A 27,129-nucleotide genomic window follows, 5' to 3' on the forward strand; every position below is an offset into this window, starting at 1 on the left:
TCCTCAGAACACTGCAGGGTCCCGAGCTCCACCCTGAGCCCTGTCCTCTGTCTGTTTAGACTCACCCCCCCATACACTGTCATCCAGTCCCGACGTTCTCTACAATGCCGCTCTGTGTTCTATTGGCCCCTAATTTGTGCCTCCAGCCTTGACCTCTCCCAGGAACTCTCTACCCAACTCCCCGCTAACTACCGTCTTGCATATCTAACAAGCATCTCAGATTTAACATGACCCACACAGAACTCCTTCTGTCCCTCATCCCACCCCCACCCCACCCTGCTTCTGCCACCAGCAACAGACCAGGGACCGCTGTGAAATCCCACTAATCTTAGCCCCAGACAGGATTTGAACTGACAGATCTGCTCCAACCCTGTCATGTCACAGCAGAAGCAGCCCTGGGCCACCAAGGGTAAAGGACTTGCTTGCTAAGGGCAGAAACTGGGGCTCACCCCTGGGCTTCCTGGCTCCCCCGGCTCTTAGCATTTCTCCACCTCTGATATTCTTGGCAATGGCAGAGAACTTGGGAGACACAGGGGGTACCTAAGACCTAACTCTTTTGGCACCCAAGATGGTGGGTGGTTGTACGCTAAGGATTTCAATGAGCAGGACTCGGCCAGCAATCAGAGAACTTGCTTGGGTCATCCAGGAACGAGGCAGACATCTTGATTTCCAGGATGGAAAAAAGGGGGAAGAAAGGGGGCTTCATTCTGCCAAGTCTCCCCACTACCGTGCCCACCATCAAAGACTCTCTGGCTTGAGGCAGATTCCGTGTCTGCGATTCCTTCTTCCCCCTGGCTTGGAGATTTGCCCATCCGTCCCCAATATAAGGTATTCTCTGTGTCCCACCTCTTGCCTCTAAAACACAAGCCCCTTCCCTGACCTTTGGCTGTCTCAAAGAGCCATGTGCTTGTGAAAATAAGTCCCTTACTCCTTTGCTTGATTCCACCTGGGAGACGTTTCTCATCCCTGCCCCTGTGTACGCTTCTCAGACAGGCAGACACAAGTGTTGATCTTTTTTATGTTTCTCGGGGGCCTTTTTCTCCTTGATTGTGCTGTTAAGTGTATTCAGAGTTACTGCTGCTACTTCTGTGGGTTCCCCACTCTTTATGGGGAGGGCCCTGGGCACAGGGGGACGGCTCGTGCTGGCTGCCCAGGTGAGGTGCCTTCCAGAGTCAGCTGCCTTTGGAGGGAGAGTTTCTAGTGACTTAGCTTCGGTCTCTCTCCTTAGACGTCTCTTCTCCTCATGCCGCCGCCCTCCACCTTCCGGTTGTAAGATGAGGTCATAATTTTGCTCATTTATCTCCTCTGGTGTCTGAGTCAGTCTTCCAAAACCACATTCGGCTTGGTGGCAGAAATATGACCTTATCCAAGGCTGCTCAAGGTTAACCCGGAAGTCTGGCCAACGTTCAGTGTGGCACCATCTTGAAGAGAAGGTACTCCTCTTTATCGAAGCTGAAACTTTAGATTTGTGTGACAATTTGAAATTGGCAGGCACTCTTCCAGATATTATTGTGTTTCATCTTCAAATGCATTATCTCCATTTTCCAGAGAGTTTGGTCCACAAGAGTCTCTTCACGTGTGCTAGGTCCTGCACCAGGCACCAGGACCCAGGGATGACTAGACTGCTCTCCCTGCCTTTATTTCTCTGGCTGGTGAAAGTTGGGGAGGCAGTTTCAGGGTTTCAGGGATACACAGCCTAGCTAATGTGGGCTAATGTGGGCGACATACAAAGAGAACAATCCTGTTCTTATTTCTGTCAAAGAAACACGTGCTCAGTTTCACAGGGAAGGCAGGTGGGCTTCTGCATTTAATTCTGATGCCTGTCAATTGCTTGTGACTATCCATGTTGAAGACCATGTTGAAAAGAATTCTGAGGAGTCCGTGCCTGAGGTCAGTGGGGGGAGAGTGACACGATTGATTAGTAATGTCTGCTGTGGCATGGGAAGAGACAGTTGCTTTCCTGGATCTAGATTTAACCAGACATAGATGCAATTCTCATGAGCAGAGTTCACATGGAAGGGTCGGGGGGTTTGCGGTCATCTAGAGATCTCTGAAGCTCCTAAAATGATCTCAGGGCTGACACCCAGCTCTGCAATGTGGCCAAGGTTAGACTGCTAGGACTGCCGGTAAGAACCTTCCATAAGAACACTCTGGGCTGACCTGGTTCTGACCTCCCATAATTCTGTTTTGCCCAGACAGAAGCAAAGACCATTCTCCTCATTGTTTTTTACACTTTGCCAGTGTCTGTGGCCAAGGGCATGGAGGCAAGGGAATAAAAAAGCAGAGATGAGTGAGCAGTGTTTTTCAAAGAGGTTTTGGTCACTTACGTGCTTTTTCCTCTAATCCTAGGATAATAAGTCTGCTCCATGTTGTAGGTCAACTCCAATCAAACGACAGTTGTTCTTGGGAATCTGTGATGAGAAGGATTGGGAGGTTTCCGTTTGATTCAAAGAAAGAGATTGCTGTGATTGATTAGTGATGTCTGCCATGAGCATAAGACCGGTAAATGGTGGCATGTACTCAGTGCATTTAAGTATCTCTTTTACCCAAAAGTTGGGCCATGATGCTGACCTTGTCCATGAGACTGGGACCATGACTTCAGATCCCCATATTCCTAGTGCCTGGCATATAGGAAATGCTCACAAAATGTAGTCAAACAAATGACTGAATCCATATAAAACTCATCTTAGTGTCATATCCTGCACATTAATTAGTTTTCACATCGCCCTCAGTGATAGACAGGGTCATGATTCTGGTCTCAACTCTACGATTGAGGACAATGAGGCTCAGAGATGTTTATCAACATGACTGGAGTCACACAGCTTCTAAAACAAAGACCAAAAGGGAAGCCCTCCAACTCCTAGGCCAGTTATCTCATTCTTCACAAAGTTAAGGGCCCACAAGGACGATGATGCCAGAACCTCCATATAGGGTGCTAGCTAAACATACAGATTTCTGAATCAGAGTCTCTGGGGGTGGGGTCTAGCAGCTGACGAACAGGAAGGCTAACTGACTTCGGCAAGGCCACTGAATTAGTGAACAGTGGGGCCAAGATCCAAGTCACGGTGTCCCCAACTCGGTAATCACGAATGTGATGAATGCCACAAAGGAGATGGGAGGTCCCACGGGAGTTTGTCACCATGCTGGCTCAGATTGAAAAGTCAGACAAGCAAACCTTTCTCAGTCTCGAAGCATTTGGCACAAGACAGACCACATACCCAGGATCTACCCCTGTTTCTCCCCTTTCAACCACAGTTTGAGCATTTGCAGCTGTGTCCTAAATCCGGGCCTTGGCTGATTTTTCAAAGGCCTAAAAATAGAGACTCCTGTTCCCCACGAAGCCATTCCAGAAGCCATTTCCCTCTCCCCTTCTTCTTGCAGACACCCTTGAGATCGCCGTTCCCCAAATAAAATCATGATGAAATCCCAGGAAAAGCCGTCGCTTGTTTCTCAGAATGACTTTCCTGCAGACAGGGAAGGTGCTTTGCTTTCCCCAGAAGCACATAAGAACTGCAGATTAATTATACGGCATAATTAGCTCTCTTCTCAAAATCTGTGCAGTGGGCACTTGAAAGCAAGGACAGTAATAGTGGGCTTTGCATTGCTGTCTCAGGAACGAGGATTTGCAGAAGGAAGGCAGGATTCTTCCGGGGGAAGACTCTGGGATAATGAGCTGTGTGTACCTTATTTTGGAGTGTGGTTAATGTTTGCTGATGATACGCAACATGATTTAAAGAATGCACCAATAATTATTTTTATTTCAACAGTTGGGAATTTATCTTAATTCGTATTACAAAAACACATATTACAAATTCATCCAAACCATGAATTTACAGACATTCTTTGGATGAGGCTGAGTGTGTTAGCTACCATTGCTGTGTAACAAAATATGCCCCTCCCCCTTTAGCAATGCACAATTTTTTAAAGATTTTATTTACTTATTTATTTATTTGTGAGCGAGAGAGAGAGCATGAGCAGGGGGCGGAGGGGCAGAGGGAGAGGGAGAAGCAGGCTCCCCACTGAGCAGGGAGCCTGACATGGGGCTCGATCCCAGGACCTGGAGATCGTGACCTGAGCTGAAGGCAGACACTTAATCAAGTAAGCCACTCAGGTGCCCTGTAATGCACATTTATGATCACACACTTTCTGTGGGTCCGGAACACAGGAGTTCATGCTGGATGGTTCTGACTTGGGATTTCTCATGATGAGTCTGTAGTCAGGATGTCGGCCAGGGTGGTGTTCATTCGAGGGCTTGACTGGGGCTGGAGGCTCCATTTCCAAAATGGCTTGCTAGTGTGGCTAGCAAGTCAACGCCAGTCATTGGCAAGAGGCCTTAGATTGTCTCCACATGGATCGCTCCAGAGGGCTGCCCTGAGCACCCTCACTAGAGAGCAAGGGGAGAGCCTCTCAACGTCTCTTATGACCTGGCCTCGGGAGCCACACATCGTCACTCCGGCAACAGCCCATTGGTTGTGAACATCAGCCCTGTTGGGCATTGCGGGGAGTACGGGAGAATGTGAATTCCAGGAGGTGAGAATAACAAGGTGGGGTGGGCACAGAGAGAAGGGGTGTCCCCCGAATCACACTGCTAGTAAGTGGTAGGGCTAGGATTCTGTCTCGCTCTACATCCTAAACTGACTTTGTCAAACCAAAAGAATGCTTGGTAAGTTCTGCGGCCCACAGGAAGAGCTTATCATAAAATCTCACTATCGCAGAGTTCCTGTGGTTTAAGGGATTTCAAAGTGTGTTGCTTATTTCTGGAGACTTTTTCTTCTGTTTGCTCTTTCCTCTGACATTCGTAAAGGGAACCCCACACAGAAAGGCCCACCTCCTCACCTAAGGACGATGTTTTTGTTTTAAAGAGGTGTCAAGAAACGATTCCTGCTCTGACTTGCCCGAGATCCAGAACGGCTGGAAAACCACTTCTCATACGGAGCTTGTGCGAGGAGCCAGAGTCACCTACCAGTGTGACCCCGGCTATGACATAGTGGGGAGTGACACCCTCACCTGCCAGTGGGACCTCAGCTGGAGCAGCGACCCCCCATTTTGTGAGAAAAGTAAGAGTCATCTTGTTTTCTTCCTCTAGGGCAGTGGGTGGTAAATCCCTCCCATGGGGTATTTTTCATGGAATGTGGTGGACTCACTTCATGTAGGGTCTGGCCTCCCTCCTACTCCACCAGCTCTCCAGCCCTCCTCACAAATGTCCTCTTGGAGTTCTAGGGCAGAGATGTCAGGCTCGGGGGCCTCCAGAAGCCTGGCAGATAATGTAAATGAGGGAAATAGGCTGAGGGAGAGACGATAGGGAGTGGTGTAGACTGCGGTAAAACCTGCATAAAAAACATCATTCAGATTCATCATTAAAATACCTGTGGTAGTTACGCAAGACCAGTCTAAGTTGGAACTTGGAGCCCCGGGTAGACCCCTATCACAGGAAGCTGGCTTCATCCAGACAGCACCCAGCCCAGACTCCTGGGGCCTTCTGCCTGCTTCCCTCAGTAGTGTGGGCAGGCATGGCTGGTGATAGTTGCGTCTGGTGTCTTGAAAAGCAGGAGAAAAAGGAGGTGTTTCTGGCTTCTACGCCGAATCCTAATAGCGTTGGGGGAGGAGCTAAATTTGAAGCTGGCCTCTTCCTGCTAACCATTTGCTTCCTGCTTCCTCCTACACAAGCCTCCATTTGGCAGCCATCTTGCTGGCAATCCTTGGGGATACTTTGGTAGATCTGCTCGGCCTGCCTTGAGTGACCAGTTGCATGATAAGAAATATGAGGTGTCAGCACAGAAAGAGGGTATTGGGAAAGGGGGGTGGGGGATATACGCAATCCTGGTCACAAATATTCCAACGGCAAAGAAAATTAATTATAATTGGGGGAAACATGAAAAAGCTTGCTAAAAATCCTCAAAATTGGCTACATAAACATCTGTTTGTTCCATCTGGTTGCATGTGGGGGGGGGGGGTGTGAGTGTGAGTGTATTCTGATGGAAAATAAAAAACCAATGGTGAGAAGCTCCCTGGGTGGTGAGACCCATTGCAGACACATTAACATAATCTATGACGTCATTACTTTTTCCCCCAAATATTGTATTTCTTTATTTTAGAGCGAGAGAGAGAGTGTGTGTGAGCAAGAGGAGGAGCAGAGGTAGAGGGACGAGCAGACTGAGCATGGAGTCAGCACACTTAGCACAGAGCCCTATGCAGGGCTCGATCTCACGACCCTGAGATCATGACCTGAGTCGAAACCAAAAGTCGGACACGCAACCAACTGAGCCACCCAGGCACCCCATCATTACTTTATAAAATGTTTTAAATATACATGTCTTAATAATGATTTTTAAATGTTTGAATGATAATGATTTTTAAAATTCTCGAGTAAGAACTTTTTTCAATTCTTGGATAATAATGGTTTTAAAATTTTTGAATAAGAACGATTTAGTAAGAATTTTGAATTACGAGTTTTGACATTTTTTGAATAATCACGATTTTTAAATTTTTTGAAGAATGATTTTTAAATCTTTTGAATAATAATGATTTTTTTAAATATTTTTAATAATAATGATTTGTTAGGGGCGGCTGCGTGCCTCAGTCAGTTAAGCGTCCAACTGTTGATCTCAGCTCAGGTCTTGATCTCAGGGTCTTGAGTTCAAGCCCCGCATTGGGCTCCGTGCTGGGCGTGGAGCCTACTTAAAAAAATTAATTAATAAAATAATAATGATAATGATTTTTAAATGTTTTAAATCATAATGATGATGTATGTTGTGTTAATGGGTTCTAAAGGTTTAGAGGGGACATAAACTAGCTCTCTCTGGGAAACTCTTCGATGGCCTCAATTTTTGCCAGCAAAAGACCCAAATTCGAGCAGATGAATTTGCATTGGTCCCCTTCTGGGTATCAGCGTTCAGGTGCCCACGCTGGTTGCCTGTCCCTCTGCATCTAAGACAGAGACCCACCAACCTGCCTCGGTGGCTTCTCTTCTAGTGAAACAAGAACAGCAGTGCATCCTGAGAACAGTGGGGTCTCCCCTCCGGAAGTCCCCGGGGGTTGTCAATGCCTTTCATTCATTCATTCATCAGTTCAACTACACACTCGACATCAAAAATTGTACATGAACGTACCTTCCCGTTACGCAAGTAGCAGGTGCTTACTTACAGAACTCAGCAGCGGTAACATTCGGAAGTACAGAGAGAAATCCCTCGTGAATTGACGCCACTCTTACAAGTTTATTCTGTGTTGTTCCAGTTGCATCGTGTGTTACACACACACATAGACGTAGGCACGTGCGTATCGTCTGTATATAGACACAGATATTTGTACAGAAACAGCTATAGATAAGGATATTTTACCACTGCTGTTTTCTCAACTCGGAAACCCAGAAACCTTTTCATATCACACATATTGTGCACTTCATTCTTTTTTTTAATTGGCTTGCTGTTTTCCCTTTGTGTATATTGATTTTTTCATGGAAAAGTAATGAATGCTTGTTTTACTAGATTCAGGCACCACAAAGAAAGCAGCGAAGGTCCCCTCACTTTGCTCTCTTCTTCGGTGGTTTCTCAAGATGTCATAGAACGGCTATTCCGTATTTAACTTTTGCCCTGTTAAAGGATCTGCATTGTTTCTCTCTCTCTCTCTCTCTCTCTCTTTTTACCGTTACAAATAATCGTGCAGTGTACAACCTCGTACATAGGTCTTTGGGTCCAGATGCAAACATTTCTGTGGGCTACTTCCTGTAAGTGGAATTACGTTCAGGTCTCTATCATCCTGGCCTCTTCTCCAGCCACCTTTGATGAGCTCAGATGCATTATCTTCCAAACAGGAAAAGAACCAAGTTAGGAAACTTCCCAGATCATTGCGTAGTTCTCAGCAAACCTGGGATCATCCAGCCTGCTAATGCGCTCTGGGTCTGATTTCATCCGTAGTTATGTACTGCACCGACCCCGGGGAAGTGGACCACTCGACCCGCTTAATTTCGGATCCCGTGCTGCTGGTGGGGACCACCATTCAATACACGTGCAACCCCGGCTTTGTGCTGGAAGGGAGCTCTCTTCTGACATGTTACAGCCGCGAGACTGGCACGCCCATCTGGACGTCGCGCCTGCCCCACTGCGTTTGTGAGTCCGATCTGTTGACCTGATGCAGACGGGGGTTCGCTTCTTCTTATTCCTGGTGGAGGGCTGGGCTGCCAGGAGGAGGCATCCCACCCTTCGAGAGGGCTTACTGTTTTGCTGTCCCCTGACCGTAGCTGGCAGATTGAAGGCACGCGTACTCTAACATTTACGGTACATTTACCGGGCACTGAGCTAAGTCCTTTACCGAATGTCCCTCCCTTCTGCCTCGGCAAGAAGAGGATACTAAGGTTCAGAGTAGTGAAATCATCGCCCCAGGTCACACAGCCCCTTAATAGTAGAGGCCAAGGTCAAACCCAGACCTGCCTGACTCTGCCGAAAATCAAGCCATCCACAGGACACAAAATTGGTGGATTTAAACTCTTCTTTGGTCTTTTCTATGTGAAGCCACTAATCCAGATATTTGGTTAAGAAAAGACTTTGGAGGTTTCTTCATCATTAAGAATCCAAAAAAAAGTCTCTGACAAGGGAGGAATTACTCTTCTTGCCAAAGAGAGAGGGTAGAGAGCAGTGGTCCAAGGGGGCTGAGCCTGACTGTGCATGGAATCACTCGGGACGTTTTAAAACTCCCCGGAGCTCCTGGTCTGGGGCGCAGCAAGCAGTGAGGTTTTTCAAAGCCCGCCGCGCGCCCCCCAGGTTCCCATGTGCAGCCGGGGATCAGAACCATTGCTCAGAGGAAACAGGAGGCAAAGCAGAAGGAACAAAGCCTCACACAGTGTGTGGACTGGGGAATATTTTATACGAGCGTGCTGCGAGCAGCTCTATTAAGAGTTCGGCCAGCTCGAGCTCCAGAAGCTACCGGCAGGGCGACGTCAAAATTAAAAGCTTCTGCGTAGAAAAGGGGGACTTTCTTATTCTGGGTTCACGTGCAACAAGGAATCTTGGCCCTCCCACTGTGGGTCCCCATCCGCCTCTTTAGTCCGGGTCCTAGAGTTTCAGAGCTAAGGACATCTCGGAGGTGAAATACGGTACAGCCGATGGGTCGGTTCAGACATGAGACACAGCTGCTCCCTTTTACAGATAGTAATGGTCATTATCTAATGATTGTGTAAGACATCGCGCTAAGCACATTGTATGCACTTGTGACTGTATGTGTGTGTATGTGTGTAGTGTGTTTATATGTATGTGTGTGTGTGTGTGCAAATATACTAAGAAAACCAAAGTTCAGAGGGGAAAAGAGATAACAATAGTCACCGTTTATTGAATGTGTAACACACATTGCTGGGGCGCCTCGGAGCATGGCTCCGTCAGTGAAGCGTCTGCCCTCGGCTCAGGTCATGATCCCGGGGTCCTGGGTTCGAGCCCCACATCGGGCTCCCTGCTCGGCGGGAAGCCTGCTTCTCCCTCTCCCTCTGCCCCCCCCAACTCATACTCTCCCTCACTCAGATAAATAAATCAATCTTCCCCCCCAATAAATAAATACAACACATTGCTGAACAGATTATATATGCGTGTGAATGTATAGGCACGTATGTACACACTACATACAGATACACGTATGTAAGTGTGCGTGTGTGCATGTCTGCGTGTGTATAAAGGCAGCTGAGACGCACAGGGACATGTGATTAAGGTCCCGACATTTTTTCATGAGCAGAGCTAGGAGCCCACGGCCCCTTCCACCAGCCTCGCCCTGACATATTTCACTGTGGGTGACAGGGGACAAACCCATGCAGGGACGTCCAAGAGAAATTGCAGCCTACAGCCCTAACCCCTCACCCACAAGTACATCCCCTCCCCGTCCCCCGACCTTTGGGCCAAGTGCACAGTGCCTTATGGGGAGAATTGTGTCTCCCGAAAGGAGATGTTGAAGCCTAACCCCAGGACTGTAACTGGGACCTTTTTCAGAACGAGGGTCTTTGCAGATGTAATCAAGTGAAGGTAAGGCCCTATAGGATTAGGATGGGCCCCAATCCAGTGACCGGTGTCCTCATAAGAAGAGGGACATTTGAACACAGAGACCCAGGGAGAACGCCATTCTGTGCTTGCAAGTCTAGGAACTCCAAGAATTGCCAGCTACCACTGGAAGCTAGGAGGAAGCAAAGATGGGTCCCTCCCCCCAGATTTCAGAGGGAGCGTGGTCCTTGAAGGCCACCTTGACCTGGGACTTCTGGCCTCCAGAGCTGTGAGACAGTGCATTTCTGTTGTTCGAAGCACCCCTCCCCGCTCCCCCCCCCCTCCGCCAGGCAGGTGCGCTTCGCTAAGGCAGCCCGGGACACCCATGCGGTTCCCATTCCCTCCTGGTGACTGTCAGTAAGGGTGAGCAGACGCTGCTTGAGCCAGTCAAGCTGCAGACACCCAGAGATGAGAAGCTAAAAATAAAAGCTTATTTAAAAGTACTGAAAGGTGGAAGTATCATTTAAAAAAAGAAGAAGAAGAAGGAAAGAAAGAAAGAAAGAAAGAAAGAGCACTTCAGTAATAAGGCACAGCCTCCAAAGACCGTCTGGGCTGCCCTGGGGGCTGGGTTTTGGAGACACAAGCCTCCCTCCCTCCCTCCAGGGCTGCCTTACCCTGGAATCTCAGTTGTGACGGCTTCCCTGACACCCGCGCTAATGAGTCACGAGCCAGGCTGGGTGTCAGGAGACATGCGATCCTCCCAGAAGCCCAAAGAGGAGCCCGGCTTGTGCTTCCAGCCTCATTCCAGGCAAGCGAGCCTGGCAGGAGATGGGAGGCAAGAGGATGGTCAATTCGGGTGGTGGGGAGGGGGGAAGCGTGCAGAGGGAGACCAGGCTGTATCCAGGTTCTGAGGGTGTTTTTTTTTTTTAAGATTTTATTTTATTTATTGGACAGAGAGAGACAGCGAGAAAGGGAACACAAGCAGGGGGAGTGGGAGAGGGAGAAGTAGGCTTCCCGCTGAGCAGGGAGCCCTTTGCGGGGCTCGATTCCAGGACCCTGGGATCATGACCTGAGCTGAAGGCAGACGCTTAACGGCTGAGCCACCCCCGCCCCCTGAGGGTGTTTCTAAGAAGGAGTTGGTCGGGCATCTACAGCTTTAAAAGGCTTCCTCTGCTGAGCAGGGGAACAACCGACTGGATGAGCCCCTTCAGCTTGCCAAGCCCTTCCCCAGCATTAGTGTGTCGAACACTTTTGAAACTGTCTGGGTGGGACCTGTGTTCACTTAAAAGCCGACAAAGGAGGCCCAGAGAGGGTGAGCAGCTTTCCTGAGGTCACACAGCAGGGAAGGGGAGAAGGATTCCAGCTGAAGCGGCGTTTTCCCACCTGATCACCCTGCAGCCCCCGCTTCTGAGCAAAGCTCGGGTGCTTTACTCTTGACAAAGATCTTCCCCCAACAAGCTCATGAAGTGGACAGAGACCATTGTAAACACTCTGTCTACAGCTTCTGTTCTCGGTGGCCTGCTCAAGGTCATTGTTTGGTCCAGCTGGGACTCCAGACTCTGTCTTTTGACTCCTTCAAGAACTGACAGGTCAAGCATGGGTAGAAGGAAGTGTCTGGAATTCATAGCCAAACACCCCTCCCACCCCTAGCCCCCCGCACCCAGCTCTGCTGGGTGACCTTGGGAGAGTAGCTTGCCCTCTCTGGGCCTCACAGCCCTCAGCTGTGGAAAGGGAATGATACTCCCCGCCAGGCAGGGCAGTTGGAAGCAACTCATGCGGTTAATAAAAAAGTGTCTCCAAATGCAGGCGTGTCCAGACTTTCTCAATTCACGGTGCCCTGGGCGTCTCAGGAATTTTCTTTGGTAAACACCCTAGGCCAAAATACCGAAGTAGTTAGGTCCAAACAATGTCATAAGCAGCTATATCCTGACAACTTAGTAGCCATTTGAAAAAGTAATGCACATATTATAAGATTTGATTTTGACTGCATTTCTTAAAGCTTTTATTTATTTATTTTAGAGAGAGAGCAGGGGGAGGGGGAGGGGCAGGGGGAGAGAATCTCAAGCAGAGTCTGCACTGAGCAGGGAGCCTGACGTGGAGCTTAATCCCATGACCCTGAGATCATGACCTGAGCTGAAATCGAGAGTCAGACACTTAACGGACTAGGCACCCCATGATTTTTATTGCATTCTTAAAGAACGAGAATCACAGCTACAGGGGTGTGGGTGCCTCTTGGGCTCTGCCAAATTTCTCAGATTTTGGCGTCAGACTGGACTCTGCCACCTACATTCCATTCCACAGATTTTATTAGATCTCTTGCTTTTTTGCGTAGCCACTGCAGGAAACCCAGCTTTTCCAAGATGCGGCATCATCAAAAGGGACGTAGCTCTGTCTAATGTTGGCACCATTCACGCAGGTCTGGGGGATGTCCCTCTGTCTCCTCAAAATTTTGAAAAATCTCACAGGGGTGCTGTTCATGGTGGCACCCCAGGGTGCCTCAGTGCACAGTTTGGGAACTGTGGTACAAAAGCCCAAAAATACAGCAGTGTCTAAAGACACATGGTCCACATTCTCAGGGAGCCTGGGGTCTGTTGGAGATGGGAGGAGAAGAGCCAGGTCTGTGAAGAAAATAACAATGAATCCCCAGCATCACTTCCTCCAGGAAGGCCTCCCTGACTGCCTAGGCTACATCATGTGTCTCTTCCTATAAGCTCCCATGGTTCCTACAGTTGCATCGATCACAGCACTTGTGGCAGCTTATTGAAATGATCTCTTTACCTCTTTTTAGATCCGAATACATAATTCACTTGCCAGGATTGTATCCAATGGGTTTTTGCAGCCCTCGGGCCCAGCAGGCTCAAGAAATGACAGTACTTGCTACTATTACTGCCCTCGATGTTGTTTGGCAGTACTAAATGCGGTCTTGGTTGCACCTTCCCTTCTTTGATGGTACCTGACTCCTGAGGCTCCCATCCAGAAGATACGTAATGAAGACCCTACAAATTCAGCGAGGGTTTTATGGGTGGCTCCGCAGAAAGACACTCAGCGATTCCCAGGAGACCCTGGCTCTTCACCACCCTGCCCTTAGAACACCGCAAATATGAGACGCGGGGATCTCCTGACCGGGGCAGAGCCCCCATGGCCAGACCGTAGCTGTAGAAAAAGTTCCCACTGATGTGTCGTCCCCAGCGACCTCACCTTGGCTCCCATGCCGGCTTCTAGCTGGGTGCCCCATCTTCATTTAGAAATTCCTGTCTCTGAGAAAGCAATAGCTCAGAGGAATTCATGACAGCCCGGGGGATTTGGTACAGGAAGCTCCCCCCCCCTCACCGCTACCCCAGAGCCATTAAATGCACCGGATTTCAAACCCAACGGGTCTGCCACTTGCCACCTGGGTGACTTTGAACAAACCGGCGTCCTCATCGAAAAGGATGATGGTGCCAAGCATAATAGAAAGATGTTCACAACCATGTGTGTGGCATACAGCGAGTGCTCGGGTACCATTGCTTGTTAATGACCACAGAGTTTCAGCGCTTTGCTCTTTGTGGGGTATTTTACCCACCATTCACAGTAATACCCAGGGAACCCGACTTTGACATTTTGTTCAAATGCACTCCCCAAAGTGTACATTTTTTCCCTATAGTTAAGGAGATGGAGAAACGGGAGGAAAATAGAAACGGAAGTAGATTTGGGATCGCTTCTAGGACCACCAGTCCAACTCAGTTGTATTCCTGAGAAAGAACAGGATGAGTTCTCACGGATTGCAATGGGATTGTTCACACGGAATTGTTTAAGAGCCAAGATCGGCGATTCTCCACCAGGGGTGACTCTGCTCCCAGGAGACATTTGTCACGGACAATTCCGAGAGACATGTTTAGTTGTCCCAACACGGATCCGTGAGGTCAGGGATGCCGCTGCACATCTTACAGGTGGGGACGACCCCACCACAAAGAATTACCCGGCCTAAATGTCCGTAGCATCTAGGTTTAGAAAACCTGCCTTAAATGATCTTATTTCGAATGTGGTACATCCTTGGAGTGGGAATGTCGTCGCCCGACCACATTTCAGCTAAGGATGGGGTCTTGGTCCAGTCCATTCATGTAAATAGGCAGGAAAGATGGAGTCCAGAGCCTGGAATAGGTTAAACCGGGAATACTTCAACTCTGGAGTCCGTCTTAAGCTGCCAGGTGTCATTTATGATGCTCCTACTGTATACTTGAGGATCAGTTACGATAGTCCTTCGAGAGCAGGCCCTGAGCGTCAAGCACACCCTAACAGGTTCATCTCCAGCAAGGAAAACAGATATTAAATAATTAAATACAATGCAGTATGTTCAGTGCTGGGGTGGAGGAAGAACTAGGAAGATTAGTGACTCTACTAGGGTTGGGGGGCATCAGGGAAGGCTCCTTGGAAGTGGAGGAATGAGGACTGGGTACTGAAAGACCAGACTTAATCCCAGCTGGGTGGGCAGGTAAGGTGTAAGGTGAGGAGCAAGAAGGATATGTCATAATTTGACAACACGGCCATCCATCATTGACTGAGCACCTACGACCTGCCAAGAACTTGCTGAACACCTGACATTCATGATCTGACTTAATCTCTCAAATCCCGATGAGAGAGACACCACTATTGTTCCCATTTTACTGATGAGCAAAACTGAGGCTCAGAAAGGTTGTGGCCCTTGCTGGAGGTCACACAGCGAGTATGTAGTAGAACCCAGATTCGAAGCCAGATTCCACAGCCCGGGACATTGGACAGTGCCCGCGTGTAAGGTGCAGCTGGAGGTGGGAGATGGGGAGGTGAGTTTGGGGAATGGGAAACGGTTGGAGGGGAGGGGAAAGCAGAGAGATGGTACTGGCGAGGCTGGCCGAAGCCAGATCAGACAGGCTGTGAGTGGGAGTCCCCCAGGATTTGCATATGTCCTCAGAGCTGCTTTGGGCTTGCATTTCAGCGGAGGAGTCCCTGGCGTGCGACAACCCTGGCTTACCCGAAAACGGCTACCAAATCCTGTACAAGCGTCTCTACCTGCCGGGAGAGTCCCTTACATTCATGTGCTACGAAGGCTTTGAGCTCATGGGCGAAGTGACCATTCGATGCATCCTGGGACAGCCATCCCACTGGAACGGGCCCCTGCCTGTTTGTAAAGGTAAAGAAACCTACTCGCCCCCCAGGGACCGGGACCGGGTGATGTCAGATCTGGCTTCTTTTTATGATTCTCAATTTGCTCTCAAAAGTCCAGCTACTGTATTTCATGACACCTAAGATACCGCCATTATTTTCTGCACCACTGAAAAAGAAAAAAAAAATCGCTGCCAATTAAACAAAGGCACAATGCCTTCTCCTGGCTTAGCATTTTTATTTTTACTTAAAGCTCTGTTGCGAGCTTAGATTTTTTTTGTCGTAAAGGAGAGACGTTCTGCTTTTGACGCCTGCGTTGGTTACATGGCTTAAACATTGCCTGCCTCCTGTACCCCGTTTTCACAACCGCTTAGTTCCCAGAGGTTACGAGGTTTCCCCTGTTGCCTCTGGGGCGGTCTCCCCAGCTGCTCACACCCTCTCCAAACGCTGAGGGATGGTGCGCTGGACGATGGCGCGCACGCAGGCATCGTGAGCGCCACCTGGTGGCACCGGACTAACACGCCCACGCCCTTGGTTGTGAGACACGCCCCATCCCAGAGATGGTTAGAGGGAAAACTATTTTAAAATCAGTGAACAAACTGAGGGCTTCAGAGGGGAGGGGCGTGGGGGAATGGGATAGGCCGGTGATGGGTATTAAGGAGGGCACGTATTGCATGGAGCACTGGGTGTTGTACGCAAGTAATGAATCATGGAACTTGACATCAAAAACTAGGGATGTACTGTATAGTGACTAACATAATATAATAAAAAAAATTATTAAAAATTTTTTTCAAAAATAAAATAAAATCAGTGAAACACTCATCACTGAAATTAAGTTTCGACATACCCGGTGAGATTTGGGCCCATTTATCTGGGTCTTTGAGGTACACAATTAATAACAAGATCCTAAATCCATTTGATGCTTTAGGCTAATAGATCTTAGCCTTTTATGCCATTAATGCTCCTTTGAGAATGAGGCAGCAAGCTCTGAATTCTCTGCCCAGCAGGGACGGAGGCATCATGGACTTTTACATTTCTACTTAGGAACCCATGACTTCAATGGATCCCCAAATGGTTTAGCATGAACTTCAGCCTTAAGCCTTACAAACGTTTTCCAACCAGCATTTCCGCTCCTAGGTCAATGCACAAAGTAATTGCAAACAAGTCCTCACAGCAGCCCTTGTACCTGAATAGTCATAGCGGCATTGCTCATGAAAGATGGGAACTACCCAGGTGCCCATCAACTGCGGAATGGAAAAATAAAACGTGGCCTAGCCGCACTGGAATATTATTCAGCCATGAACAGGAACGGAGTGCTGACACCTGCCACAGCCTGAAGGGACCTTGAAAACACGATGCTAAGGGAAAGAAGCCAGACACAAAAGATCACATGTCCTATGATTCCATGCATATGAAATATCCAAAATCGGTAAACCCATAGAGATGGGAAGCCGACTGGTGGCTCTCAGGGCTGGGGTGGAGAGAGAGGAGTAACTACTTAGTTGGTACAAAGTTTCCTATTAGGGGTGATGAAAATGATCTAGAACAGAGGGGCAGCTGCCCAACATCAAGAATGTGCTGAACACCACCAAACGGTACACTTTAAAATGATGAATTTCATGTTATGTGAAATTTACCCATGTTCTTAAAAATGTTCTTCTCCTGAATCACCTCATTTAAACCTCAGGACCACACTCTAAGATAGATGGGGCATCTTACCCATTCTACGGTTACGGAAGGAGAGGCTCAGAGAAGTTAGGTGACTTTCCCAAAGACACACAGCGGTTATGAGACAAATCCAGGATTGGAACCCATGTCTCCTGATTGTGAATTCCCTGCCTCTTTCCCAGCGGGCTGCCTGCAGGGTGGACGTCAAGGCTGTTAGGCTGGTAGCTTCTAACCCGCCAGTCACTTTAGCATTCGGATCACCCAGACCGCTTATGAGAAACACATTCTTGAATCTCCTACCCCAGATCTACAAAATTAGAATCACTGAAGGGTAGGACCCTGTAATAAGTGTTTCGACAAGCCCTGGGCTGCTCAAATGCACTTTGAATTTGAGAACCACTGAAGGCAGTAGTTTCCGAATGTAGGGTGCAAAAAGAAACAGATTTCCGGGCCCCTGCAGGGGAGATGCTGATTCACGGGGTCTAGGGCAGGAGCCAGGGACCCGGGGTCACTAGCACGAGCGGTGAGTCTTATCATCTGGCAGAGCGTGGGACACACTGGCATGGAAGTGCTGTGTATTCTCACCGGGAATCAAGCAGGAGCCTATCCTGTGAAAGCCAAGACCTTATAGAAGCAGTTCTTAATAAGAGGGCAAGAGATTTTGTTGAAATGCAGAGAAAAAGAAGAAATCGGCAACGGGGATTTAAGACAACTGCCCCCTTCCTCTTCCCTGCCGTAATTTTTTATGAAGTCAGCCCTATTTTTGAATTTATTTTCAATAGCACAGGAAATCCACTTTGTAGAGTTCAAACATTGGGGTGTTTTCCCCCCGGGGGGAAAATTGGCCTGTAAGCCTCCTAACTGCTCCATGGACGTTCATAGATGTTGACGCGGTGTTGTTGGTAAGTGTTCTGCGTGGAGGAAAAGTCATAGGATTTTCATTGTTTTTGAGAAGTCTAAGTAAGGATACCAGGGAAGGGACATTTTTGACTCTACCTGTGCTCTGAGCCCCTGATTGTTTATGCTTCTTTTTGGACTCGCTACAAAAGGATCTCATGCGAGAAGCAGAAGAAAACAGAGTTGCCAAGGAAGCTAGCGGTTTTGCCCTTCCTTTCTCCATCCCTTCCATTCCCAGCCAGGGAAGCCAGTACTGATCGCCCTGAGCGTCCAAGTCTCCCCAGTTCCCTGGACTTCTACAAGTAGACACACTGAAAAAAGGGGGCAGGGAGTGTTCGTTTGTTGCCAAGTAAAAAACGCCTCCTACCGTACCTATTTTGTGTTTTGCTTTTCCCCATTTATCACACACATGCATCAAGTTGGGGAAGAAAAAAAAAAAACGGAGCTCTGCCTTATCTTTTTAATTGCCGCGGGGCATTGCACGCCGTGACGTGTCCTAATGCCGCTGCTCCTTCCTCAGTGCGCATGTCTATCAGTTCTTTTCCGGTTTCTTGTTTGTTTCGTCTCCTTTTGCCCAGGAATCGCCTTGCCCATAAATCTTTGGGTGCTGACGTTTCTCATCAGATCGGACGGATTCCTCCCAGGGGGGTGGATGGCATGGGCAAAGATCTGTGGATGCTGACATTTTGCGGATTTTGCCAGATTTTTTTCTGCCACTGTAGTGATCCATGCTCCCCCTCTAATAATATGATAATGTCCTTTTCCCCCCATGCATGCCAGCACTAGATGTTATCAGTTTTTTTTGATGTTGCCAATCTGATGGGAAGGTGGCACTGCCATCCGAAAATACATGCTCAAAAACCCAAGAAAAGATAGAAGGTGCTCAGTTTTGCATCCCTGAAACTTCAATGTTTAAAGATAGGTGAGCCCCTGAAGCCCCAGCAGGTGAGGGGCCCCCTGCCCCTCACTTCCTTCCCCAGGCACGACCGAGTTTCTGGCAGGAAAGGATCTCGGAGGATGCTTACATCTTTCTCTCCCCTCCACTTCCACTCCTGAGACCCCACGACTCTGTAAGGATAGGACAAATCACCTCCTCTTCCAAAAAAAAGTGGGGTGCATGGCTCTGTTCTGGAGTTAGCAAAGTGACTGAGCCCCAGCCTAAGGCCGCCTGACTGGGGCTTCAGCCTGGCTGGGCTGTGGACCACGGCCATGACCTTGGGTGAGCCACCCTCCCTCCCTGACCTTGGCTTCTCTGTGTGAAATAAAAGGAAAAGGCGTGGCCCAGGAGGCTGCCTGTTAACGTGTGCCCCAGGGAGCCGCTGACCACATTCCCAGGGACAAAAGTTCAAGGTCTCCTTCCAGCTCTGAGATGCAGGAGGCGTTCATGCACTCCCAGACACGCAACCCAAGTCCAGCTTATGTCCTGGGTGGAAAGTACCTGTCTTGATCTTTCCATTTTCCTGAAGCCCTAGCTCCAGAGATAACCTGCAGTTAGTTAGTAAGCTAGCTGGTCAACTGGTTCTGTTGGCATCACACGGTGAAGACCAATGTCAAAGAGTGACTTTGACCGAGGCACAAATTAGGAAGTTTCATATGAGGACGTGAATACAGCTGGGCCTTTGGTGGCCGTCCCCTGCCATCCCCTTATAATGCAGTCTGTTTATCTAAGCCCTTCCCTCTGGGGTTTTGCGTCTTGGAAACCCATCCATGTGGGTCTACTTTTGTGCTCAGCTACCATGGTGGTCTTTGGTGCCAAAACCTGGGAATGCCAGTCCCCATCACCTTAAACTTCCGGAGAAGTTTTACGGGGAATACGGGGAAATGAATGAATTGCAGAGAGTTCTAGTTTGTGGCAGTGAATGGAAATTGTTTTACAGGGAATACAAATAATAGTGAAATAAACATGGAATAGAAGTGAAACCAGAAAGGTTCATATAAACACGTATTTCAAAGCAGGAAAACAGTTTCAGCTCTGGCTGGATTTTGGATGCGGGGCTTTATCTCGAGCTGTTCCTCAGCCTTGGTCCTACATGGAGAACAATGAAAACGAGCGGAACTATGTAATTAAGAGCAGAGGCTGGAGAAGGTCGAGCAGTCTGGGTTTAAAGACTGCCTTCATCCCTCAGAAGCTGTGTGAGGTCAGAGAAGTTGCTTCACTTCTCTGAACCTCTTCTATTTGTTCATGTGTAAAATGGGGTTGATGATCCAATGATAGGATCCCCCTAGTTAGATTGTCTTGGGAGTAAATGAGCAAATACATACAGAAAGCTCTTGGCACAGTATCTGACATACGGTGAATATTCAGTAATTAATCACAGGGACTACTGGTGTCCTTGTTTCTTTCATATCTATGTCATGATCTCTCAGGAAACCAGAAAGGGAATGTGTCCAGGCATTTCCACTAATTCCAGGAGCCCAAGATAAATCAAAGCCGAGCACTAACTTCAGCAAAGCGTGGCACGGGCTTTTGCTCCTAATTTTTTGGCTTCATTTCACGCAGATTGAATTCACTCGACATTAACCAACGCTTCCAATTTCCCTTTCAGTTAATCAGGACAGCTTTGAACACGCATTAGAAGGTGAGTTCCGTAATGAAAAAAAAAACCCCAATAAATCAAGCTAATAGCAGAAAACAAGGGCAGGTCCTTGCACGTCCTTCTCCAGGTGCTTACAAAAATAAGCAGAAATTCCGTCTTCACACCGCTGAAGATGATTTCAAAATAAAACATTGTAAAAGAAACAAACCATTGAATTTGCAACCTAGGGTCCTAACTGGGACCTGAAAGGGATTTGTCACCAGTTCTGTTCTTGAGGTAAGAAAATCTGAGGTTCCACATGCTTGAGAAAGTCACAACCCAACTGTAGGACTTTTCACCCACGTGGTGCTATTTGGGGGAAGTAAATGCAGTGATGCCTCGCCTTCCATACTGGGCACACCCCTCTCTGCCTGGGGGTGCTCTGTGGTCCATTTTCCCCTCGGTCTTTCTCTTCCCCAAATTACCTGTCCCTGTATCCTCTTTGTTTCCTATTCTCCTCCTATTAGGAATTACCAAGTGAGATCTATTAATAGGGAATGGACGGTAAACGCTAGCCAGGATTTTGTTTTGGTTTTTATTTCGTGGTTCCCTTCCCTTGCAACCTCTCCCATACATAAAACATTCTACATTCTGTATAACCTCCATTCACTTTGGTACCAGGCCACTCGCCGGGGCTGTGGTGTCATAAGATATAGATAGATAGATAGATAGATAGATAGATAGATAGATGATAGATAGATAGATAGATAGATAGATTATATATATAGTTCCATTTTATTTTTAAAAAGTTATAACCAATTAAGCAGTTTTTATTATTATTTTTGGAGACACTTCGCTTTCTGACAATAAATCATCCACTCAGAATGTGGGGCTATGTGAATTACGAGTCGTTAGTTGCTCTCCCTTGCAACAGATGACGTTTTAATCCCAACAGGCAGACCCGGGGCTCAAGTCTAAGTGCAGAGGAGGAGCGTGTAGGAGCCATTCTGCAGGGAAAAGAGGGCATTTTGTGGCGTTAGTGTCTATTTGAGCCATCCCTTTGCAGCCTTTCGGCCCCCAGTGAACCATGAGAACGTCTCAAAGGCCTGGGTTGCTCAGAGATTACGAGTGCCAGCGAAATGTTTTCTGCTCATGCATTTGTCATGGGTGTTAGCATCGATTTTCAGACTCTGTAGAGTGGCGGTTAATGGATTATAGATTGGCGTACAGCCGAGCTCTGTGGGCCCTGGCCGTAGAGAAATGACAGAGAAAACCTGAGTACCAGGTAGCGGGGTGGGGGTGGGGGTCCAGGTGAGGCCCAGAGGGCGCAACCGTGGCCTCTGGAAATCAAAACTGGGTCTTCAAGGTTGGGGTGTCATGGGGGCGGGGGTGCGGTACTGAGAACAGACCCAGCTGCCCAGCGCCCTCTCCTGGAGGGCGGATAGAGTAGCTCTGGCAGCACCTGTCCGTCTGGGTGCAATGAGTTCCCCCTTTCCCGTGAAATGTGAGGAAAATCTGCCTTTCCAGTTAGCACATATGAGACTTTCGCCAAGTCTCTCCTTGAATTGGATTTTAACCAGATTTCAACTGCAGCCACCTACCCCCCCAAAATGGGCATGATATGACCAGCGGTTAAAAGAGTGTCATTCTCGGTAGCCCCATGACCACCCCACCCAAGGATGGGTCTGGGCTCCGTTGCAAAGAACCAGTCCCATTATCTCTAGTCCCTGCCTCTTCTCCTCTCTGGGGATGGTGGTCCCACGGTTAAGGCTCTGCGATGCCAGCTCTTTGAATGAGTGCAGAACTGGGAAGGCAGGTGCCCATCTGGGAGCCAGGTACCCATGCGGGTTGAGGGTGTGAGACCCGAGAGCTTCACCGGCTTGTGTGTCCAGTAGCAGAAGCGGCAGCAGAGACATCGCTGGAAGGGGGAAATATGGCACTGGCTATCTTCATCCCAGTTCTCATCATTTCCTTGCTGCTGGGAGGAGCCTACATTTACATCACCAGGTAGGGGACTTGGGCGTAGGGCGTGGGGGACTGCCATCCACTCCGTGACCAGCGACCTGGAGGACAGGGTCTCCATCTGTAGCTTGGGGCTGGTGGCATTCGTGTGTTTGGAGATGACCTGATTCAACTCAGCTCTGGGAGAAATACTCCGACTGAGCGCCTCCCACCCCGTCCGAGGCAGGAGGGCTGAGTATGCAGCAACAAATAAGCAGGCGCTACCCCTGAGCTCAAGCAGCCGAGGGACGTTGCGCATTGCCAGGGACACTCACATCGATCCCATCATTCACTCATCGAGTTGTTCACTTACTCCACCCACACGTGTCGACAATCTATTACATACCAGACATTGTCCTGCACGTTGGGGATCATAGAACTCACTTGCCTGCAATCAGGAAGGAAAATATTCGGCCACGGCTGGGATATTCACAAATTCATTCAAAATCGCAACTATTGAGCACCTACTGTGTGCCGGGCAGTTTTGGGGGGGGCGGGGCAAGTTCTAGGAACATCACTATGGACAAAACAGAAGGAGATCTTTGATGTGTGGGGCCCAGGTTCTAATGGGAGGAAGATAGACAGCAAGTAAAGTAGATAAGAAAAGTAAATACAGTTGACCCTTGAAGAATGCGGGGAGGGTTAGGGCGCGGACACCCAGTGCGTCAAAAATCTGCATATGTAACTTTTGACTCCCTGAAGCTTTAACTACCAATAGCCTTCTGTTGACCCGAAGCTTTACTGATACCATAAACAGTCGATTAACATGTGTTTTGTATGTTACATGTAATATATACTGTTTTTTTTTTTTTTTTGAGAAAGAGAGTGTGAGCATGGGGGTTGGGAGCAGGGCAGAGGGAAAGGAAGAAAAAGAAACCCTAGCAGGTCCCACGCCCAGTGCAGAGCCTGATGTGGGGCTCGATCTCCTGACCCTGAGATCATGACCTGAGCCAAAATCAAGAGTCGAACACTCAACTGACTGAGCCACCCAGGTGCCCCTAATGCCATATTCTTACAATGAAGTCAGCTACAGAAAAGAAAATGTTATTAAGAAAATCACAAGGGGGGGGGTTCCTGGGTGGCTCAGTCAGTTAAGCATCTGCCTTCGGTTCAGTGGGGAGCCTGCTTCTCCCTCTCCTTCTCCCTCTGCCCCTCACCCCCACTTGTGCTCTCTCTCTCTAATAAATAAATAAAATCTTAAAAAAAAAAAGAAAATCATAAGGAAGAGAAAATACACTTGCAGGACAGTACTATATTTATCCAAAAAATGCACATATAAGTGGACCCGTGCAGTTCAGACCTGTGTGGTTCAAGGGTCTACTGCATACAGTAGGAGGTAATAAACTCAGGGAGAAAAGAAAGCTGGAAAGGGAGCAAAAGGGAGCTGGGGTAGAGGTGGTGATTGCGCTTTTATAAAAGGAGTCCCCACTAAGAAATGACATTTGAGTAAGGACTTGAAAGCAATAACGAGTCATCTATGCAAATATCTGGAAGAGGAGGATTCCAAGCACATACACATATGTGCCAAGGCCCTGGGGCAGGCGTCTGCCGAATATTATTTTTTTCTGTTTTTGTGGAGCCCGCAGTGTTGAAGGGGGAGAGGAGAAATACACAAACTAGAACACACTGTGATGAGCACAATGAAGGAAAGAGATAGGGTGTGGTGACAGAGGAACCACTTTTTAAATAGGTAGTCAGAGACGGTGGCTCTGAAGCAACACGGTTTACAGTAGGTGCTCAGTAAATGCTCATTATTGCTATTGTCACTCTGCGTGAAAGAGGGGCTCGAATCACCTTACAGGTGAAACCCAGCTGAGCTCCCCCCATGCCCAGGAAGGGGAGGTACTGAGGCTTTAGTTGTCAGTCTCAGAAGTTGTCTAAGTCTCACTTAGAAGTTGAGAGCAGGGGCGCCTGGGTGCCGCAGTCGTTAAGCATCTGCCTTCGGCTCAGGGCGTGATCCCAGCGTTCTGGGATCGAGCCCCACATCAGGCTCCTCCGCTGGGAGCCTGCTTCTTCCTCTCCCACTCCCCCTGCTTGTGTTCCCTCTCTCGCTGGCTGTCTCTCTCTCTGTCAAATAAATAAATAAAATCTTTAAAAAAAAAAAAAAGAAGTTGAGAGCAATTATGACTTCGGCATTCACCTTCTTGGGTTCTCACTACAAGGGGCCATTCCCACACGTCTTGGCATTTGTGGAGCTGCCCGTGCCTGGCAAGGGGCCCCAACCAGCTGTTCCCCTTTGGTGTTGTAAGTAACCCTTCTCCCCTGTGCTGCCCCTTCTCCAGATGTCGCTATTACTCCAACCTCCGCCTGCCCCTGATGTACTCCCACCCCTACAGCCAGATCACCGTGGAAACCGAGTTCGACAACCCCATTTATGAGACGGGGGTGAGTTGGTCTCTCTTCTCTTTTGGGTGGCAGACTTTGTGTTGGGTATGAGGGACACAGTCGTGAATCAAACAGACATGGTCCAGCCATGAATGAGCTTATAATCTTGCAAAGGAGAAAAAACTCAGTAATAACAGGGAGAAGAATATGTACCCCAAGCCGGGCACCTTAAATGCATAAGCTGCCCGAGTCCCTGCAACTCTGTGGTACACTCTGCCATTACTCTGATTGATCGATGATGATACTGAGGGTCAGAGAGACCAAAAAATGATTTGGCCAAGGTTGCACACAGCCAAAAGCATGTCCTGGAGCCAGGCTACAAATTCCGACTGATGCCGTTAATCATTATATTATCCTGCCTCCCTTGAACCTCAAACAATCAAATTGGCCCATGGGTATCCGATTATAACAAATCATCATTTTTAGGGACCATGAAAAATTTGGTCAGGGCACGATGATGCGTGACTAAGACATCCTAGTGCCTTCTCTGTATTCTATGGGTTAGAAGAGATCACAGGTCCTGCCCACACTTACGGAAAGGGGATCATGCGAGAATGTGACCACCAGGACATGAGGAACAGGGGCCCCCCTTGGATTTTTCCTACCACGCTCCCATCTACCATAGACATGCTTGCTTATCTGTATTGACCCAGCAGGAACAGAAGACCTCCGTGAAAGCATGTGACAATGACGTCTCCCTGGAATATATTGCACACACTTGACGAATATTGGAGAAATCGAAGTGGTGGCCGCCCACATATTGTAGTCATTTCTGATATGCACTGTTAAGAAGAGGTCGTATGTTATTTGACGTTCTATATACCTTGTTTCCAAATCTGAAAAGAAGGTCAAGCTGATTTAAAAAAAAAAAAAAAGAGCACTTCAGAAACTAGATCTTATTAGTATAGTGTATCAGCTACCCAGCACTATGACAAAGCTGAGTAACAAAGAATCCCCAAACTCAGTTGCTCAAAGCCAGTGATGTTAATTTGCTCATCAGTCTGTGGGCTGGTGTTTTCAGCTAATTGCAGCTGGGCGGTCTTCCTGGCTCAGCCGTGCTCACTCACACATCCGGGAACGGCAGGTGGTTGGCCGGGCGACTCAGCTCTGCTCTCCACATTCTTCACCTCCTTGGCTGGGACTGGAGGCTCTCAAGGCACGTTCTGCCCGTGGCTCCACCCCCCAACAGTTGACCTGATCTGTGCTTCTCTCCCCTGCAGGAAACCAGGGAGTATGAAGTTTCCATTTAAGGAGAGCTACGCTTGAGAAGGGAGCTCACAGATCGGAACTCAACTACCAACCTCCTCGAGAAATTCATCCAGAGACCACATGGCATTTGATTGAAACCCCAGAACGTTGTCTGTCTTTTCTTTAGACTCTTTATTGAAGACTCACTGTTTTCTTCGCTGTATTTATTATATTTAAAATCGAAATAGGTGTGGTTGGAGGTGTCGCAGCTGCGGCCAAATCCATGTGACAATCTCCTTTCCAAAGGCAGGCGGACGACCTGCAAAATGACCAACATGGCAGCAAAGGGAAACAAACAAAACAAAACAAAAGCAGCTGATTTCTCCAGCGGCAGTGACCATGCTCTGGCTGCGTCAGATCGCACGCATTTGGGACCCATGCCCATGGTGCTTTTAGGACAAATCCAAGCCCCAAGATTATGTTGGAAAGGGTATCTCTTGATGGATTAACTCGGGTGAGACTTTAGCTTGAACAGGTCTGTTCCAAAACAAATCCCGGGTCCGCTCTTCCAAATGCTCTCAGCTTCTAGAAGGTCTTGCCACATCCCTTCCCTCCCATGATCCTTCCGAAGGCAGCAAAGGTGTGACCGTGAGCATTCTCGTCTGCCACCCTGGCCTCACTGGATGCTGGCAGAATTAGAAAATGTTGCAGAGCAGATGAGAGATTTGAGAATTCAGATGGAGTGTGGGGTGGGTGGGGGGGGTCATCGAGTGAGGGGATCGAGTTAGTGAAACGTTCTTTCCTCTGATCCTCCACCAGTAATGAAAGGGGAGGGAATTTATGCTACAAGTGCCAGACCTGATCCCTTTGCTCAGCAGGGCCACCCTCAAGCTGTGACTGTAGATGCCCATGGGGAGATTCACCCACGTAGTTACAAGGGTTTCTGTTGTGGGGGGCGGTGCCAGGTCCTGAAATCCTGGGATGAGCTCGGTGTGTTTTCCTGGAGTACTGAAACGTCTGAGCCCTCAAAATAAGGGAGGCTTGCGTGCACAGTTTCTCCAAAAGGGGCCGGACTATACTTGCAATCCAGTATTTCAGAAGGGAGGGTCCTACGAGACGAAACTGCTTTTCTCTTCTCCGAACTTCTGCCCAGATCGTGGACACTGGCCTGTGTGCCATGACCGTGGAGAACCAGAGGAATAGGATCAGGGGGTTTAAAGCCACAGCGGAATCCTCGTCATCACCCCGGGAGGACAGAAGGAGGGGTTTCAGGCCAGAAAGAAGTCATAACACCTCATGAATCACAGGTGTATCCTCAGATTTTATCAGGGGTCTTTTGCTCCAACCCAGTGGGACTGGTGAGTGTGTGGCCATCAGGAAGATTCTTCTCTAAACGCAGGTGT

General features: G+C 48.5%; 1 protein-coding gene across 1 annotated transcript in view; it reads left to right on the forward strand.

Moving 5' to 3' along the window:
- Nucleotides 1-26,441, forward strand: part of SEZ6L (seizure related 6 homolog like) — a 66,702-nt gene extending 40,261 nt beyond the window's left edge. Inside the window, exons 11-17 of the mRNA XM_026484683.4 lie at nucleotides 4,863-5,057; nucleotides 7,914-8,105; nucleotides 14,905-15,099; nucleotides 20,183-20,215; nucleotides 22,045-22,159; nucleotides 24,436-24,538; nucleotides 25,759-26,441. Of these exons, the coding sequence (XP_026340468.2) occupies nucleotides 4,863-5,057; nucleotides 7,914-8,105; nucleotides 14,905-15,099; nucleotides 20,183-20,215; nucleotides 22,045-22,159; nucleotides 24,436-24,538; nucleotides 25,759-25,788 (863 nt within the window). The 3' untranslated portion in view covers nucleotides 25,789-26,441. The remainder of the gene's footprint in view (nucleotides 1-4,862; nucleotides 5,058-7,913; nucleotides 8,106-14,904; nucleotides 15,100-20,182; nucleotides 20,216-22,044; nucleotides 22,160-24,435; nucleotides 24,539-25,758) is intronic.
- Nucleotides 26,442-27,129: the final 688 nt, after the last annotated feature.

Source organism: Ursus arctos, unplaced genomic scaffold (assembly GCF_023065955.2).
Source record: "Ursus arctos isolate Adak ecotype North America unplaced genomic scaffold, UrsArc2.0 scaffold_34, whole genome shotgun sequence".
In the NCBI taxonomy this organism is placed as follows: Eukaryota; Metazoa; Chordata; class Mammalia; order Carnivora; family Ursidae; genus Ursus; species Ursus arctos.